The sequence below is a fragment of the Scatophagus argus genome, chromosome 11 (assembly GCF_020382885.2).
Source record: "Scatophagus argus isolate fScaArg1 chromosome 11, fScaArg1.pri, whole genome shotgun sequence".
Lineage (NCBI taxonomy): Eukaryota > Metazoa > Chordata > Actinopteri > Scatophagidae > Scatophagus > Scatophagus argus.
In genome coordinates, this window is record NC_058503.1 from 9558159 (window position 1) to 9578287 (window position 20129).

At 41.0% G+C, this 20129-nt stretch overlaps 2 protein-coding genes across 9 annotated transcripts in view; one reads left to right on the plus strand and one right to left on the minus strand.

The window, feature by feature from the left end:
* Positions 1-20129, minus strand: part of myo16 (myosin XVI) — a 102007-nt gene that overhangs the window by 44117 nt on the left and 37761 nt on the right. For all 7 annotated transcript variants that reach the window (XR_006844640.1, XR_006844639.1, XM_046403291.1 and 4 more), the window contains exons 5-12: positions 11662-11770; positions 9611-9735; positions 9056-9181; positions 6275-6350; positions 4120-4270; positions 3796-3946; positions 3312-3422; positions 1263-1328 (exon numbers count right to left, since the gene is read on the minus strand). Coding sequence is in view for 5 of the 7 variants with exons in the window: in XM_046403291.1 (XP_046259247.1) it covers positions 1263-1328; positions 3312-3422; positions 3796-3946; positions 4120-4270; positions 6275-6350; positions 9056-9181; positions 9611-9735; positions 11662-11770 (915 nt within the window). In the remaining 2 variants the exon portion in view is untranslated. The remainder of the gene's footprint in view (positions 1-1262; positions 1329-3311; positions 3423-3795; positions 3947-4119; positions 4271-6274; positions 6351-9055; positions 9182-9610; positions 9736-11661; positions 11771-20129) is intronic.
* Positions 13131-16635, plus strand: LOC124066673. Of its 2 annotated transcripts, XM_046403293.1 has the most exons (5): positions 13131-13343; positions 14227-14357; positions 14439-15260; positions 15369-16191; positions 16402-16635. In XM_046403293.1, the coding sequence occupies exons 1-5, from the start codon at positions 13326-13328 to the stop codon at positions 16456-16458; spliced, it is 1851 nt and encodes a 616-aa protein (XP_046259249.1). In that variant the 5' UTR covers positions 13131-13325; the 3' UTR covers positions 16459-16635. The 2 variants fall into 2 exon arrangements, with proteins under 2 accessions (XP_046259249.1, XP_046259248.1); XM_046403292.1 differs by having other exon boundaries at positions 14227-15260.

The following is a 20129-nucleotide window of genomic DNA, read 5'->3' on the forward strand; positions in this document are numbered from 1 at the left end:
CCATCCTACAATGTAACAACCAGCAATATAATATGACGTAATGTATCAAATGTACACGGGGAGGGGAAAAGCATTATGTAAAACTGATCTGTTTTCTAGTTTTTGTTTGGACACATGAAATAACATTTTTGTTTGGTCAAACACCATGTAATTGTTGTTCTGAAAAGTTTTATAATTGTCACAGGATCCAAATGAAAAAAAAAACATCCATTAGAGCTTTGAATGATTAGAAGTCCCAACTACACCCTGAAAATGCTGTTTTAGTCCAGACCTGGAATCAGTGTGAGTGAGGATCTTTTCTTTGGAGCTCCTGACCAACTGAGGGGTTTGGAGGATGTTCAGATGTTTGTCTCGATCCTCGATGTATAGATATAGATATAGATTCTCATCTAGACGTTTTTATTTCTCAGTTTGCAAAAAAAGAAAATAAAATCTTTTTGCTGCTATCCTTACCATAGAAAATATTTGTATCTGACAGTGTACCCTCAATTGTCTACAACGCTGGACCTTCACCTATAACCAGTCCAGCAGATGTGTGCCAGTCCTGTATTTGTGGCTTTGGAAAAGGGTAGGAGGATGGGCTGTGGACCATCAGACCAGAGGGGGTGACAGACAGCCAGCAGATCACACGCGTGGTGACATATGTCCTTCACACGCTGGCTCCTCCCTGCTCCTCCACACACTCTCTCGGTTGGGTATGGATGCATGGAGTGAATCCAGACAAAGGCAGGAATGGGAAAGCCAGGGGGAGCTTGGCATCATTCAGTGATGGCAGGAGAAGTTATCACCTCCTCTATCCAACCCATCCTGGGTCCGCCTGGGCCAGCATTAGCTGGCAGCTATTTCAAATGACTTATCCTTTTTTTAAAATAAGGTGACAGACACACGTGCTTGTTCCTCCTGTTGCACTCGAATATGCTGCTTTTCACCAACAGAGATAGTGTTTTTAAAATTATTTTTTTAGTGGAGAGGTTGTTGTTGAGAGAGATCCTTCTCTTCCTGAGCTGATGTACAGTCAGCCTTGTGCTGTGTATCAATAAAAGTGGGACTGCATTATTTATCAACCACAAGATCCATTTCATCTGTTCATGTCCTGTTTAATATAAAGCAAACAGGCCTTTATAGTATAATTTTGTATGTAAAATGCACAGCCCATCAAATGTAAAGCCGTATCATGGTACAGAGGCCTACAAATTCAACATGCAAGCACATAGTATATTGTAATCCTCTGTGAAACAGAGGAACTTTAAATCCATGCTTACCAAAGTAGAGTATATGGGCAGCTCTTTGTTTGGATTGACCAGCAGAAGGATGTGTCCGATGTAAGTCTACAAAAGAGAAGGAAAAATACACCACATGAATGATCTTTAACTGTGAAGCTCAGTTGAGAACAAGAAGCTGAGAACAAGATGCAAAATCAATATTTTAAAACGTTTGTTTTTTGTTTTTCAGCTGACACACAAACTGACTAAAGCCAGGTTAAAATTACTTCCAGACTGCCTAAAGCTAACGATGACCTGAAAATGGCTGTCCCACACTTTCCTTGACATCAGTATTCATGGTACTGACAATCTTATTACCATAAGATTATGTTAATGTCAGGACAGGGAAAGGTCAGGAAGGGCCCTCCAATGATAACCTCAGCAATGACCTTTCTCCAATAAAATCAACAAATCTGCCCACCCACGCAGAATACACACAAACACCCGAGGCTACTCTGACAGAAATAACCAACTTCCAATTTCTGACCCTTTCCACTAAACTGCTAACCCTCTGTTACTCATAATGAGTCCCGGAGGCAGTTTAAAAGCCAACACTCTGTCCCCTGGGAGGGTGCAGACATTGCTAACATTCTGTAACATGCTGCTCTGTCCTTAGGCCCTGGCTCAAGGTTAATGGCTTGAACAAATTCCCACTGCCTGCGGACGGTTTTGTGTTTTTAAGTTAAACTTGTCTGAGAAGTGTGCCACTTCCCCGCAAACTGTTTGTTAATCTTGCAACATGCTTGTCAATATTCCAGCCTTCATCACTATCTTTTGTTATATCCTTCCCCAGTTCTTTGCCACTCTCCTCAGGGGTTTAGCAGTGCATTGGTCCTTTTATCCTGGCAGAAGGCAGCAGACCACTCATCAAAGCCCCATCTCTGACCACCCTGCTGAGAACATATGGAGCATTCACTGCCTTTGTCCTGCCCGTATTTCTGTCCTTCCACACATCTCTGCTTTATTCACCTCTTTCTTGAAATGGCCTCTATTATGTACATGAGGTTGAGTATTTCAAGTACAGGAACAAGAAGGTAAAGGACAGAATTGCTGATTTACTGATTTAGTTAGGAAAAACGTGAACTGTTTTGGACTTTACGGGAAGATGTATGTTGAAAACTTTATTGTTACATGTAAAATGGTTACTTGATTGTAATTTAGGAATATCCTTGCCACAAATAGAATGGAGCATAATGCATGACTGTATCATGTGTACATCCATGACAGAGGAGATATGCACAATCAGATCCGGAATGCTCAGATGTCTCCATGATAGGTGTCCTTTGTCCATTAATGTTCTTTCCAAATGGACTATACCTCAAGTTCAGCCCTCATTATTCTGAGTTCTAATAATTTCTCTCTTCTTCATCCATCAATCCACTACCTTTCATTTTCATCCCTTTATCTGTGCCCCCCCCACTGTGCCTAACCCTACTGTCAGTCCCCCATCTGGGTTAATAACAGACTATTACTGCCTCTTCACAGAGAAGAGGGTGTAGCAGATAGCTCCACATTGATCTGGCTCCAGTCTTTATAGAGCTCAGTCCCCATGGAGAAGTATTGGCCAGGCTACAGTTTTAAAGGAAAGAGAAAATGACAGGAATACAAAATTGCACAATTGTTGGAGATGAAGGTATTTTACTACTGAATATATAGTCATGGATTTATCTTTCTAGTCAATCTAAATGGTATTGATTTTGCAATTGTCACCGGTGTAAGTATGTGTGTGAGAGAGAGTGAGTGTGTTTTAGATTATGTGGTGCAGTATGTGTGATATTTATACTTGAGAAACACTACATACTGGAGGAAAACCCATTGCAGTGCTCACGGGTATAAAGAAAATGCGCTGTGATCCCAGCATCACACTCTGAAATTCCCTAACTGTAAAAATCTCAACACTTCACTACATATAAACAACAATGGTGAGCCTATCATGCCCTATAGGGACTGTGTGTTTGCATTTCTCTGTGTTCTGAATGTGCTTTAGGGTCTAACGCATGTTTAATGTTGAGAAGGATTCCTTGTTTCTTGGCATGAGGACAGTCTTACGTATATCTGGTCATTCCCAAAGCGCTTCTGCATCTCATAGAGCAGGCTGCTGTCTGTCAGCTCACTGAGGGATGCCAGGTCATCATTGGGAGCAGGAGGCATCAGCTTGACCTGAGGGAAATGCAAGGTGAGAGTTAAAATTAACATCCAGACACTAAGAGCTGAAACTTTTATACGATAAATTCAAAGTCTGGACAGTGGCATTGTACTTTCATCTGAAACTCACAGTGTCAATTTTAATTTTAAGTAGGCAAAATATTATAAATTTTATTCAGATCCAGAAATTAGCTTATTTGGTGGTGTGTGTGGACAAGTCTCTTTATCATTTACAAAAAACAAAAAACAGAACAACAAAAAAACAAGGCAAAATAATACATGGAATATATGAAATCTCTCCTCTTGTGTAACTCCTCTGGACATTATCTATGTTCTTACTTTCCTGTTGCATTATTTGCTGTGCAGGAGGTAGAAGAAGACAAGGTACCTGCTCCAGTTTGCTGGTTCCAGAACTAAAGGGGCCATCTAAGCCATTGTCCTGGGAGGGCTGTCGGCTCAGTGCTCCACCTGCCTCTCTAAACATAGCATACTTCTCCAGCAGACTGTCCCGCTTAGAGATAGGGAGACCCAAGGGGTTCCTGAGTGATTGGTGGGTAGGCAACGAATTGGAAAAGACATGGTTGATATAGGGACATGAAGAAGGTTTGGGGTCAAGTGGAGGATGAGAGAACAAAATGAAATAAAAAACATGATTGACAATCTGTGGAATAACCACAAAACAACGATCATTCTCATGAAACTGTTGACCCACAGGTTCTTGACAGGTGTGTTGAGGTCGTGTGAACCGCCATCATAACGTTGGTCAGTGGAGGGTAGAGGAGCAGAGGGGTCCTCCAGTCTCTGCAGCCAGCTCTCCTCTGCATTTAGCAGCATATCAGCTATGGGCTCTGATGCAGCAATGTCTAGTCACAGGACACACAAGACATGCTAATCAGTACTGTGAAATGTTGTGAAACGTAAATTAAGAGAGACCGGTCTATTTTGATACAGCTGAAAACTCAAATGTGCAAGCTCCAAAACTGATTTTCTCACCATTTTGTGCCATTGGTAAAAAGACATTGAGAGTGCGCTAAGATTGTTAGCTAAAGACCTTAATACTCTACATGCTTAAACAACTGAGTATAACCTTTCTGTTCTCCTGTTTTTCACCAGGCCATCCCTCCTTCATGTGCAGATGCCTGCACTAGTACACAATGTGAACCCAGCGGTGAATCAATCCAACTGTGCTTAAGACGAAGGGGGAGTTAAGATCCCCATGTCTATAATAAGGTCTAACAGGGCACAAGGGAAGGGGATGACTTCATCCTGTCTTTTCATTTCTGTGTGACTGACAACCCCCTAGACTCCCATCTCTTGCTCTGGGTTTCTTTCGTCATGTGGCTGCTGAGAGAGGGGTGTGGGGCTCCGAGTGAATAAGAGGGAGATTGTCTCAGTCTCTAAGGACTTGCCTCACATCTTTTCTAAGCCTACATGCTAGAAGGGGCTATTGATTAAGGCCAGAGTGAGGCAGTCAGAGGTGTGATGAAGCCATGGGAGTAATTGCTTAAAGGGAGCTATGATATTGTATCACACAATAGTGCGGTTAGCAGCCCAAAGCCCATCTACGTGACATATTTCATCCCTATCATACAAGAGATGCTTACATTAATGATGGCTACACTCATCTACACACTACACTCATCAGCAGCCTGGCTCAATGGATTTACAATGATTCTGTTCAGTCTGAGATGCAGGGAGTTCTACCCCTGCTGTGTGTGTGTGTGTGTGTAGGGAAGCTACAAGATCATCAGCCTATGATAGCTTTTGCTCCAACATTAATATCACTGGAACTAATATGAATATGCAAATTAGCACTATCAGACAGAGAGACAGAACATCTCACCGAGAAGCTAAAAAAATTAGCTACAGAGTTTTCTAAATGTTTACATTTAGGTTTACATCATCTATCAGTCTTTCTATTCGCTGCATTTTGTTGACAAACTAACATGTTTCTTGAGAGTGTTTTTCATCACCAACAGACAAGAGACCAGCCCAGACATGGGGTAAATGTCAGTTTCATAAACCATCACATTTTAGTATTTGACAAATGGTCCTAGCAACTCATAAGTGGTTTCCAGATATTTGTCTGTGTGAGTGAACAGAAATGAGTCTGCATCACACTGCTTTCCCTTTCTATCATTCTTCTATATAGTAACATATTAAGAGCAAAACATTAATCCACAGCACCACTAGTGGTCCAAAATATTACAGGGTACCTTTAATGAAAATTGAAATTTGTGTTTGTGTGTGCTTAAATATTTAAAATAAATTTTCACTGTAATTTTTCATATAGTAGATGGATCAATTTGCTATTTACAACTCATTATGTGAAGAAATCTTTGCTGAACTGTCAAAACAGGAACCCAACAGACAGAAACCTGCATACACACAGCGACAACTACAACACTGGACCTCATATCAACCTCCCCTGTTGATCGTGAACGCTTCAGGTCCCTGGATAACGACATGACACCTTTATGCTCATTAGCAAATTAATCACACCTAAACATTATGATTACTGCTAACACACAATTTAATCATTCCATGTGTGCAGACATGAGTCAGATGTTAACGTTTGTTTTTCATTAATAAATGGATTCTCTCTTGCAGATACACTCGTGCACGGATTAAGACAGACCCTCATCCGTTGTATACCCTGTGTGTGTGTGCATAAACCTGTGTTTTACATGATCACACTGATTATTAATGCATTTGAACAGACTCAGCTGAATGAGTCAAAATCCAATTCTCTGTATCTTTGCTTCATTACCCCTTGCTAAAACATGTTTTGCCCGTTCCAGCAACAATATTTGTGTGTGTGTGTGCATGTGAATGTGTATATTTGTGTGAATGCTTAAATGTGATACCTGAGGGCTTGTCTTGGTTGCAGTTCAACAGAGTCGGGTTTGCTCCGTGCCTAAGGAGCTGGCTAACAATGCTTGTCTGTAAGAGATGGCAGAAATACTCACATCCATTTTAATTAGATCCTAGCAAAAAAATTAGGCAATTTTAGAACATCTTCTTTCAACACATCAGTACAACAACAAAAAGCATTTCATATCAAATTTCTAATGTTTAATGTTTTTTTTCTGAGAATGTTCCTGTTAAAGCTCCTCACAGACACTGTGGTTATTCGTCACATTTATTACTACTGCGCAGATACAAGTGTGTAAATGCAGGATATACTGAAACGCAAACCCTAGACTTTAAACACTGAGCAGACGATACATTCAGTGTATGTCACATATGACAGGTCTATACAAGTGTTGCCCCTGACTGAGGTGATCCTTTAATAATGAGCTGTCACCTGTCACAATGTGAGAACCCCACAGTCAACTACCCTCATTTCTACACACAGTGACTGGCTGTGGTTGTCACCTTTGTACTCTGTTCTGACTGGGTTTTTATTTTAGTCTAAGCTCCCACAGACAGCAAGTATCTGCAGTCGGATTCAATTTATTGATAACAGATGAAGGATCTTCTTCAATATTTCTTGGTGATATAAGAAAGATAGCATAACCCAGAAATGATCTCTGCAGCTCAATAAATATAAAAGCTACATGAAAATGAAATGATCTTGGCTGATGATTAAACACAAGAGCCCACTCAACCAGAGCAAAACCTGGGAGCAGATTCTGTGAAAATAATAAACCACCCCCCCCCCCACCCATGAAATACAAAAAAATGTATGACTGCTGTATCAAGCTGCAATGCGACAAACCCTGTTTGAAGTTTATACTCTCAGTCACTATCAAGGAAAACTTCTGGTTGTCTAGACAGTGAAGCTGTACTTCCAACATGTACATCCTCTGCACTGACAGTCAGTCCTGAGACTCTTCCAGTTTTATGGAAGTGATTTACTAAAATGGATTAAATAACCAACATGTGCTTCTAAGTGTACTTTTCAACAGCTCTACAAGTAGCAAAACTTCTTTGGATGATCGCACAATAACAAGACATTGTCTGGAGTAGGAAAGAGAGTGACTCAGCACATTCAGACGACCATCTCTGACCCACATCAACAGCTGCTCGCCGTCGAGTCTACAGCATCATCTGCCCACCGACCCTGTCAACTGCACTCACACCCTATAAATACTGACAACACGTCAGTGGCACCACAGGATCTGAACTCTTCAATGGGTCAAAGTTTGCAGGAGGTCCAGCAAAAAGTCATCGGTACATGAGGATCAATGCAGACAGAGCAACTTCAAACTGTGTTTTTTAGTAAGACTCCAAATGTCCTTTTAATAGACCTGAAAATTAATCCTGGCATTAACACGAAAGTACTTCATCTGGTGGGAGCTGTATTGCCACAGCTTTAACATGTAGTTTCATTTTAAAACTGAATGACTTAATCCAGTCCCAGCAGAGTTGCATTTTATCATTCCATCATCTGTTTGAAAATCCAACACAAACCTATTTAAAATGTTTCCCTTAAGAGAGCACAAAGTCAAACCAAGGCAGCCAGGGTCTAACTTATCACAAGACCAAGAGAGGAAAGCTTAATTAGCTGCAGTAATAGGGTCATACATCTTCTTAAAGGGTCAGTCTAGTACGTAGCCCACACCGCACAAGGGGTCTTTGGGTTTAATGTATCAGCTAGTGTTACAGTTGCTAGCAAGTGTTTCCAGGCAACAGTTTGCATGTGTCTCACATCAGCAAAAGCTCTTATTAGTGAGACCAGAGATTTACTTGGCTAGATACATTCACACATCTTGAACTCATAATGTCCTGCATTCCTGACATGTCACTGCTAGACCAGATATAAAGGAATGGTGACAGGAAGAAGGCTTGGGGAGTAGTTGGTATGCAGGAGGGAAAGCAGTGGCACCAGTAAAGAGACGATGGCTAATCGATTCTCCAATCCTCTTGACTGCCATTCTGAAGTCAGATGCACTTACTGTACATATTACACTTACATACACGCAGAGCAATTGTGGAGAAAGTCAGAAAAAACAAAGAGACACAAGGAGGTCTCTATTCCATTGAGAATATCTCTGTCTGGAAGGTCAAGAAAACACGTAAGGCAGCAGATTTTCATGAACGAAACAGAGAAAGACTGTGAGGTCACAGAAGAGGAAGAAAGAATTTTAAGGGTATGGGTAAGGGTATATTTAAGGGCACACGAGTATGGAAAAAAATCTACGACTTGAGGGTAAATGAACCAAAGACGTAGAGAGGAACTCTAAATACTGAATGAATAGATTCTCCTTGTCAGCAGCCAAGCACACAGCCCAGAAATGTAATTAAATATCTAGTTGGGTCAGCAAGATCTGAACATTATCACTTCCCCTTCTTCATAGCTGGACCTCTTCCAAACAACCAGATCCCATCGCTCCAACAACTCGTCTCCGCCCCATCTGGAAATCAATCTCTTCTCCTCTAGGAGAGACCATTAGACTGCTAACCTGAAATGTTTTGCTGTTCTGTGCCAGCAGTTTCTGATCAATAGGCCCAAAAAGAGCAGTTTATCAGAGTGTGTGCAGGGTTCCTGCAGGCAACTTCCTCAGAAGAACGATCCATCCATCAATAATTTCCTCATTATTTCATGAAAGACTCCAATCACAATGGATCAATGCAGCAGGATGAGTTAAAATTAAGGGACTACTCATTAAATTCAACAACAGTCTTATATTTTGTTGAGTTACCTGTCCGTATTTAGCAGCCAGGTGAAGAGGGGTCCAAAAGCTGTTGTCAGCAGGATGAGGGTCTGCCCCACTCTCCAACATCACAGACACCACGTCTCGATAACCACTGGCACATGCTATATGAAGCTTCAGAGAGAGAGAGAGAGAGAGAGAGAGAGAGAAGCAATGACATGGTCATGTTAGCAAATGCGAAACTACAGTGTCTAGTAAAAACTGAGATGAAGACAGAGAACATGTGACCTTACTAGAACTGCAACGATTTATCAATTAATCGATTAGTTGATCTAAGGAAATGGCTAGCTAGTTTGATAATTGACTAAACTAAATGTGGTGGCTCCAGCTTGTTAAATGTAAGATGTTCTTTTCTTTATCAATTATGACAGAATGAAAAGTCTTCGTGTTTTGGACTGTTGGGTGGATGAAACAAACATTCTGAAGATGACAAGATGTCACTTTTTCAAACCAAATTAATTGTGACTATATTTGGCAGATTAATTGATAATGATATTTATCAGTAATGATAATAATAATTAGTTAGCCCTGGACCTTACTTACCAGTGTGATCCCGTCATCATTGGGCTGGTTGAGGCCTCCCCCTATGGCAACAAGCTGCCTAACATCAGACAGCATTGTGCTGGGTCTCTGCATCTTCATGGTGTGTATGGATGACAAATCTACGCCTAAAAACACAAACACGATTGGGACACACACATTACAGTAAGTCCTTAATTGTCATCCGGAATAGTTTGGCATTGTGGAAAACACTCTCGTGCATTTTCTTGTCATGATTAAGATGAAAATATCGAAGTCACTCTCATACATGGAGGTTAAAAATAAAGCTGCGTGATGAGATTGTTAGCTCAGCTTAGCATAAAGAACGGAAACAAATGAAAATGTTAGCCTGGCTATTTCCAAAGGAAAAACATAATCAGCCAAGGACACCAGTTAATGTGTTACATCTCGTACATTTGATCTGTACAAAACCTGAAGTGTAAAAACTTCAAAAACTATTTTGTGCATATTTCTCAAATTTCGTTTAACTTGATACCTACCCTATTTTTTTATGACAACAGTTAGCAAGTTGCAATATGTCAAGACAATTTACATTAAAGCACAGAGTTCTGACATGTTTTGATGTTGCTGCAGTGTTAGTGCTAAATTACAGCACAACTACGTACTGCAATTTTAGGAAGATGCTGGCTGATCGTGAAAACACACACAAACTGACACAAGGTCAAGTTAGCAGGTCACATGATGCCCCAAAGCAATCCTGTTGTTGATGACACTTACTTAAAAAAAACTATAATAATAAATAAAAATATCAGTCAAACAGTCATCCAATACTCATACAGAGCTCCAGTCCCTGACAAATGATTGAGGGCTGTTGTTTGTCTCCTTAGTCGACACAGACAAACAGGTGTCTACAGGAACTGCTCCACAATCATATTCACAAAATGGACCTGACTATGCTTGCTTTAATAGTGTGGATTGATTATCAATTAATCTATATTTCACTCAGATAAGCCCTAGGCCACTAACTAATGGGACTTTTCCAAGTAGATCGGTTGGATTAGTCAATCAATAAGTTTGTCTTTGCAGACAAATGAGAGCCACATGGTGTGTACCTTTCTGAGACATGCTCATAGGAACATTAACGTGATGTACGGTATTCTTATTCTCAACAGGGCCAATACTTGTAGGAATCCAGCATTATTACATGAAGCATAAGTGACTCAGTAAGGATAATTAAAAGAAAATCAGTATTTCTATTTCTCCCTGATGCTGAGACACATGGAAAGTCTGCCATTTTTCCCACAACCACACAAACTTGATGGGGATGAACAGCATGCAGCCAAGTTGCTATAGCAACAGAGGCAGAGAGAGCCTGTGTGAGTAAGAGTGTGTTTCATGGTGGCAAGGCCCAGCGTGATGGGGGAGTATCAGGGGAGCTGAAGGTAGGCAGGAGGGAAGAGATCACCACAGAAGAAGCAGAGCAAACAACATCAGTGGCTGGGAAGGAGAGGGAGGCTTTGTGTGTGTGTGTGTGTGTGTGTGTGAAGGGTGGTCTGGGCTTTGATGAGTGAGCTGTCTGCAGTCAGAAGCTTGCATTTGTCATGTGATCCTGTGGGCAATGACAGATGGATGTGGGATGACCCTCCATCACTGTCTATATCTGTTGCTGTCTAACTTTGTCAGCACGATTCCCATTCCCCAACATGTCTCTGTATTTCTCTCCCCCTCTGCCACTCTACAGCTCACAGTGCCTTCAACTCTCCTGTGCTTTTATTTCTGTCATTCACAGCTCCTGTGTTAACCTTCCCCTCTCTCTGCGGGAGTCAACTGCTCCAATCACAATCCACCATCATTAGGCCTGTGGGTGTACTTCACCTTTACACACACACATACACAGAACACCTACTGTTAAACTGTGGCTATGTTAACCATGTTAACCAGTCACATGATCAAATATAAAATAAATAAATATAATATAATATTTTCTCTCTTTCCCCATTCTTAATAGAGCTTTATGATGATGATGATGATGAATTCTCTCCGTCTTGCTCTCACTGCAATGCAAAACAAATGAGACGTGTGCAGAGATTTACCATTTTCCTCCAGGTGTTTGCGGAGGATACAGCTGGTCTCAGTCCCCTCGGTGGCGTAGTCCAGAGGAATGTTTCCGTTAACGTCTTGAAGCAGAACGTTCACCCCAGCCTTTCAGACACAGTGCAGGAGAAAGCAGAGAAGACACAAACAAACTGAGTTTTAGCAGGGGCCATTCATCAGACCTGAATCGATGATAAAGTGGACCCCATTATCTTGGCTTCCCAGAGGCGTGTGCCTGAGCAGAACCGACAAAACAGACAATACAGCGGGTGAATTAAAGAACTCATTAAATAACTGCCCGGGGGGTGGGGCAGTGAAGAGAGAGGGCGTTGGTTACTGTTACCTGGGATCATCGGGGTCAGCGTGTGTATGCATGTGACAAGATTAATGTTTTCTCAACAGGCATGGTGCGCAGAGCAGTCTTCTGTTACTGCACAAAATAACATGGGAGACCTTCCTTTGGCCTCCTTTAATGACTGTTACTCTGACGACAGCACAGTTGTTGGTTACTATATGGTTATGATTGACTGTGACTCTTTGGAAGAACACAACTGCTCTCATTATTTGCTAAAGCATTGCAATGCTTTACCAGCAGAGCAGAAATGTGTACCAGTCACGCAAAATGTACTCGTGAACTTTTACTTCTGTCCTTTTCGTTTTTTATCAGCCTCTCCTCAGGGTTAGGTAATAAAAGTAACATACATGCTTTCAAGCAGTCATTGCCAGCATCCAGTCGTAAATCACTTCCTGTTGTTTGACTTAACTATAAAACACAAGCTGAGGTAATGATTGTAGCTGGAGCAGGTCTGATAACACGGACATGGGACTGTAAGTGACATGGGACCCTTACTGAATATTTACAGCTAATAGAATTCTAACGACCCAGTTGCAGTGCGACAAAGAGATTTACGACCTAGTCCTTAGGCAGACAGAGAGGGAAGAGGTGAGGGAAGAGGTGAGGAAAGCGAAAAATGGGAGGATGAGCCTGAAACCTTTACTGCAACCTTGTAATTTTTAATCAATTTATAAATCAGACAAGAAGTCTCTCTCTTTCAATTATGAAAATTGTTTTGCATGTTATTCCAAAGAAACATTTTACATTCAATAAAACTGAAGCAATCACAGAGCGATAAAGGCAGGACAATGCTGGTTCGCTTTGCAGTGTTATTGTGCGCCCGTCTGTGTTGTATAGTGGGAACTGTTTTCGCTTACTTATGAGGGTTAGTTAGAGGTTAACAAAGAGAATTAATTAACATTAACAACTATCAGCTGCTGACTATTCATGAGAAAACAAGAAACCTTATCACAACGTGAAGCATGGCTTCAAGAGCATGAGATGAGTGAAAGCATAATATTATGCGCTCTTCTGCCCAGCACTACCCCCAAAAACACACCCACACACACAAATACACAAGCACACACACATTCTAGAATTCTTAGAACACAGAATGTTCTAAGAATTCACTGTATCAATGTTGTGAATCAAAGTTGTGGCTCATTCTCATCAGTGAAACCACAGAGAGATCACCTGCACTAAACTGCCCGTACAAAACATTTTGCCAGAGTACATCAGTGCGACAGAGAAAACCAGAGCACAGAAATCTCAGAAGAAGAGAAAAGAAAGAAAAACAAACATCTGCAACCAAACCCAGCTCGCCTGAAAATGTCTGAACAGAGACAGGTAAGAAAATGCACGATTCAAGAAGCTGAGGCACTACAATGTTTTGGAGTTTACAGAATAATAATTTGCACAGTTAAAGTATATAAAAATGTGATCAATAAGTCGTTAGTGGAGGAAATTCGATGAAGCAGCAGCAGTGAGTGAGGTGGAGGACAAGATGAAAACTTTATAGCTATGATATCTGAAGAAACAAAGTACTACCAGTAAAACATGTGCTAAACTGAGACAAGCATTGATTAAGAGTAAAGCTACAAAAAATATATTTTTGGACTATTTTTATTCTATACATACAGCTTCTCTAATTGTATTTATGTAACAACTTAAAATGCATGTGGCCAGAAGGACGTAAGAGATTTGTTTTCATGTTCCCCAAAATCATGCATGCTTATAAACTGTTCACATGTGAAAATGCTGTTTAATCTGACAATGTGATCACGTATCAAAATGAAATGTGCTGTGGGAAATATATGAGAATCCACATGTTGTTTTCAAAAGGGATGACACATACACTAGATAAATAAAAAAGTGAAAAAGAGTAAAATGGAACTGAAGATCAGATCTTGATAAAAGACCTTGAAGCAGAATTTTACAGTCAGTAATAGGAGCATATATAAATGAACGCAATTATTGATATCAGTCACTATGAAAAGTTACCATATGCACTGGTTGCAGTCTTATAATTAATAATATGGAGAAAAATAAATATATGAACAGTGAGAAGTTGTATTGTACACTGTACAAAAGTGGCTCCATGATATTTTAACATTTAACACAGGAATATAAAACTGTGTTACTTCTATTTCTGTTTATGTTGTGTGGCAAAAGGTTTCAACACTTCTTTTAGCAAAGCTGAAGTTTTCCAATGTTCGTGTTTCCATGCCAGATTGTTGATTCATGTCACATGGACGAAGAAGCAGAGAACAGGGACGAAATCTGCAGTTCTCCTGCTTACTCCATGACAGATTTTGACGAGTTCATGGAGGAGGATGACATCTTAGATGATAAAGAGGTCACCTGCTGCACCTGCAGTGAGGACAGCATGTCTCTATTTTCCTCTTCTTGGTGCTCGTACGATGATTCCGAGTCTGTCTCAGTCGAGATGCTTCATCAGGATATCAATGAAGTGATATCTCAAGTTTGTCAAAGCATCTTGTTTCCTGAAGACCTGGAGGGAGAGGAAGATTTTGGAGAAAGAGAGGATCAAAGCATCTTGTTTCATAAAGACTTGGAGAGAGAGGAAGATTTTGGAGAAAGAGAAGATGGCTGGATCACAGACACAACCTCCATCTTTTCTGAAGAGAGCATTAGATGTTCCTCCTCTGCCTCTTTTTCCTACAGCTATGCAGCCATGACTGAGACAGCAATAAGTGTTGTCTCCCAGGCCATTGAAAAGGCTGTCAAGACAGTGCAGTCCACTGATGCTGTGAAGAACCTGGAAGAGAATGAGGCTGAAAAGATAGTGCAGTCCACTGAGTCTTTCCAGACACTCGAGAACACAGAGGTCGTCAGGACCATTAAAGACAGCAATGCTCCTCAGTCACGTCCAAGTTCCAGGCCTCTTGGGCTAGTGGAGGAAGAACAGGATATCACACCTGAAGACGCTGTAAATGTTGTGCCAGCTCCACTCTCCACCAGCTCATTTCTGCCAGCTCATCAAATGGATGAGATCCCTGAAGCAGAGAGACAACTGCTGGTCCAAACTGTGGACCAGGAAAAAGTGACAAGTTCCCCAAGCCATCTGTTCCAAGACTCTTGTGATGGGGTGCTGAAGGGTTTTTCTCCCGGACCCTCAGACGACGATGGGCATGTTGCATTGTCCCAGGAGGACAAAGAAGCAGTAGCAGACTGGCAACTTGTCCTTAATTCTCCCACCATCACTACCTTAATAAGAAGATTTTTCCAGAGTCTTGATGATGAGTAAGTTATCTATTTCCCCATCAAAACCCTTTGGTGGATACACAAACACATTTACAACATTTGTGTGTGCTACTTTCATGCTTAATTTCTCTTTTTCTTCCTTTTTAGACAATGGAGGGAAGTCAGTGAAGGCGTTTACAACTGGAATGTGAAGGAGCAGCTTACTGACATGTGCACAGATTTGCTAAAGTTTATTTCAGAGTCTGTTGCTCAAAAAGTTTTGCAGTTTCTCCATCTGAGGAGTCCCTTGTGCTCAGTAAATCTCACTGAGTTCTTTGGTATCACTGAGTACAGTATGCAGAGATGTTTGGAAAGTTCATTCAGCCAGGCTCTCAGTGACATTGTTGGTGCCGACAACCCTGGAGTGATTTCACCCAAATTCACAGAGGACATGGCAAGAGAAATCACTGATGAGCTCAACTCTATCCTGTCAGTGGCCAAACAAGCCTCTTTGGAAAGCGAATCCTCCAGCCTCCCCATTCCTGTCAGCTGCCTGGTGTCAAAAGACAGAGCAGCCAAGAAAACTTTGGAAGGAGCTATCTCAACAATGAAGTCCTTCCTCACAGGACGAGGCATTACAGTAAAAAGGAGGATACATAGAGACGAAGGTTCTCCTGATACAAATAAAGAGGAGACACCGGCCAGAGGAGGTAAAAGACAGAGGATGAAGTCATGGAAGAGGTGGTTCAGGTTTTGGTCAAGGAACAAGACTGAACCAATTCCCCTCACAAATTCATGCGAGGCCACCACTTCAGCCAGCTCAGAATCTAAGAGTGATTTAAATAACAGCTGGTCTTATTCTGAAGAGACGCCCTCCACCACCTCCCCACATCAGCCTCAGCCTGACTCTGAGGTTCTTGATGACCAAGCTGATATTAAAGACACCAAATCAAAGAGGAGTAAACTTTTCCTCTTCGGTCTCCTCACAAAGGTATGATTCCTATCTAATTTGAAAGCATTACAATCCTAATCCACTTGTGTGTCCCTTCTTCATGGGTTTTGAAGTTTTTTCTGAATTAAACCTCAAGTACAGTGTCTTTTTGACTTGAGGATGTCTCCTGATTATTATTTCTCTGTTGAACCGTAAACATTTATTAGTATTTATATGCTTACATTTTTTTCCTTCCTTCTCCATGGAAAGGCATCAGCAGACAATCGCACAAGGAGCCCTCCTCTTTGGACAAAATTCTTGCCTTGAAGAACCACAATCAGGACCAGCTTCAGCCACTGGCCTGAAAATAACCTCTCCCTCTTTCTACTAACTTCCCTACTGACACAATTTCTTAACCCCATTCAACCCCTTTTTCCCTTTCCGTAATGAATGTGTTTTATTGTGTTTCTAGCTTGCATTTTAAAATAAATACTTGAACAGTGATGCTTGTTTGCTGGACACTTCCATGGTAAGGGTTAAAGGGAACATGACTTTTTCTATTACTGACAAACCACACTGAAGTGCGGCACACACAGCCTTTGGCACGTCATCTGACGCTCACACACACGCAGAGTATCACACAGACCAAAGAAGAACTTTTGTACTTCTGTATTTTATGAGTGAATCCACTTTGAACAGAAAGCGCATCTTGGTCAGTCAGGTTCAATCACGTATTAGTCAGCCAACATCGCACATTCAGTCAAACTCTTCTACTCTCTGATCATACAAACCCAAAATAGCAATACAAGTCAAACATATGAAATACATTTATTAAATAGCAGCTGAATAGGTAACTAGTAGTATGAAAACTACAAAATAAATTCTCTCTGAGATCTTCTGAATCGTTCAGATTATTGTCAGCAGGTCACATATACCGTGCAATCATGGAACAGGTTATTAAAAAATATGCATTAGATCCTGAATTGTTACCCCTCATATATCCCCCTATATACCCCTATATCCCCACATCTTATTTCCTAACACTAATGTATATGTATTGCATACGCATTTAGAAAAGGTTACATCTTCACTCCAGAGCAACAAGGCTGTATGTTGTAGAATGTAATCTAAAGCGTTTCCAGAAATTTCTTATAATCCATGAAACAGCGGACTCTTGACTGTCATACTGGATCGCATCTCAACTCCTCAAAAGCAGCAACTGAAGTGCTTATATTGCCTGTGCAGGAGAGCCTTAATAATCATGTCATCCATTGCATAATGCATGAACACACTTAGACCTTGTTTATGGATGTGTATTGATCAACATGTGCCAGCAAAAAGCTTAAAAATTAAGAGTAATATTCTCAAATGGTGCCACATTTGCCTGGTGGTTTATCAGAATGAAACAGTAAACTATGAGTCACACAGAGTATGACTCATCGGCTTTACTTAGTGTGTTTTCACCTGATCCTAATGGAAACAAAACAATTCAGGCACCAGCTCCAGTACAGGTGGAATTAGAGTGAATTATTCACTCCCCTCATTTTAATTTATCAGAAGTAGCATCTGAACTGGTGGCACATGTTGCATAGGAATATGTGGCTTTAGTTAGTTAGTTGACAGCGCAAAAGATAAAGAAAGAACCTGTCATGTCCTGACTTCTCAACCTAATGCAGCGGCACTCCCGTGGAAACATGACAAGTATTGTTGTATGCTGCTGTGTCGTCGTGGAGCTATGTCCATCATCCTCTCCACTTGGCTCTTGGTCACATGGGAGGAGAGCAGGCACGTCAGGGACACTGCCTGTGGCTCATATTAAAGACTATGAAGGCTGCAATTAGCCTGCATGTAATTCATTTGTGCTTCTGTTTCCTTCAGAGATTTGCTCTGCACATTGGGCTAGTCCCTCATCATCACACCACTATTCCTGCATAAATTAGTATTTACGTTTGGTGTAATGGGATAAGAAATTTACGCAGCTAGCCTATATCTTCTTTCACTAAAAAAGCCACCGTCACAAATATCTGAATGGGAGGTTTATTTCTGAAATATTCCTTTAAATTTGGTGTTGTGAATTTTGTGCATTTGCATCTTGATGATATTCTCGTGTATCTTTGCATCTCTCTGCTATAAGATAATTCCTGGTTATCCATGGTCACAATGTGCAGGGGGAACATGAGGCACAGACAGGCAGCGCATGAAACAAGCCTCATTTAATATCTCTCCCAAGTTTTCCATGACACTGAACATAATCTTCTCCAACTGTGCACATGTACACACACACACACACACACAGTTCATCCCCACACCCCTCCCTTTGCCTCTCAAGTCAAAGTCTTTAGAAGGGAATCATGTGGGAATCATGTTAATCATGTGTCAGAGCTCACATGACAAGTGCTGACAGGAACCTGACAGGTCCACTCAGGATGCCTTTACTAGCATGTGAGTATGTGTATTACTGTGTGCATGGCATTGTTAGTATAAGGTGGTGTACTAAAATGTCCAAGCGCAACTGATACAGAGTATAGCAAAGGAAGCGATGATGTGCGAGCCATCGATCCAGAGACATTAATCATGTGTCTCAGCTCACATGATAAGTGCTGACAGATATAAATGAGTCGATGCAGGCTGGCTGCTACACAGGCAACACGGGGTTTACGAGTTGACTTTTGACCCCCGACACGCGCCCCGCCAAAATATGATGAATCCACCTCGGATGTCCCGCAGATAGAGGTCTGTTAATGCTACCCTGTCTGTGGTTCATAATGGAAGTTGTGGGCAGCGCCTGCCACAGAATCAATAACAACAATGTGCTGAAAGCTGTCCATGAGGCTGAGCAATGCTGAGCTGGACACTGTCACGGTTCAGTGGAAATCACCCAAAGCAAATATTTTCTACCCATGTTGTTTTGAAATCTATACTATTGTGTTTACAGATGGAATCTTTCTTTCCCATCTAAAATCACACTTGAAGGTTAAATTATCCCAAAGCTTTATCTAATAAAATACTTACACACTTATTCTGCACATTCTACCCATTAGATTTTCTCAATTTTTAGTTTTTTTGTTTTTTCAAAAATGTAATCCAGTCAATAAAACCCTCAAATTTGATGATGAAATAGACAAAGAAATGTACCAGAGGCAGCATGTTTTACAACTGAGGAACGGCCTTATCATTCTCAGCTGACTGCACATAACATCTGCTCGATTGCGATCTGCATCTGTCAGTGTTGTGATGAGTCGGAAACGACAGAGTCTTCTGGAAAAACAAGAACGACGATGTCTTTTCTAAGTTACCATACCTCTCTTTTGTCTGTACTTTCCGTTGCTACACATCGCCCATCATGTTGACACCAATGCTAGGACAAGACAACATACTGTTTTGTTAACTACACTTAAACTGACATTTATTATTCTTTCTTTGAACGAACATATGAAAGTATTTCAGCAACAAATTTTCAGAAATTGATAAACTTTGAAGGTGTGAGACTTTGACAGATTATAGAAATGTGCACTAGTTGACTGATAAATCACCGTCACGTTTAGAGGAGGCAAGGCTACATTATCAGCAGAAAACCACCAAAAAATTCAACTGGTGTTAAGTGAAGTTTAGAGCAGCCCTGGGCTTACTGTTAGTCGTTTGACTTCAAAAGACTGAGAGTTCAGAAGTTTTAAATTCATCATTTACAAGCATGGAAAGTGGGTCAATCCTACAACTATAGCCCCACTGGGTTTTGAGCTTTGAGATGAGAAATAATATTTTGGAGCGAAACCTATCTCCCACGGATCATATGATTGCCTTGTTACATCTTCTCCTGCATGCCTTCAGAGATTGAACCCTGGTGTCTCACAAAAATCTCCAATATGTCAGACAAGAAAAGGCAAGAGCAATTATTTATTTATATATTTATTTTAAATCAGTTGAAGTGCAGAGATGGTTCATAGTTTAAGTGAGTCAGACTCATTTTTATGTTCTTCCAGAGTATTTTCAACACCGGC

Bases quoted from the DNA above. Each gene is read 5' to 3' on its own strand.
- LOC124066673 (XM_046403292.1), top strand. The intron at 15,261-15,368 runs GTAAGTTATCTA...CTTCCTTTTTAG, and splicing joins TTCCAGAGTCTTGATGATGA to ACAATGGAGGGAAGTCAGTG. The intron at 16,192-16,401 runs GTATGATTCCTA...CTCCATGGAAAG, and splicing joins TCTTCGGTCTCCTCACAAAG to GCATCAGCAGACAATCGCAC.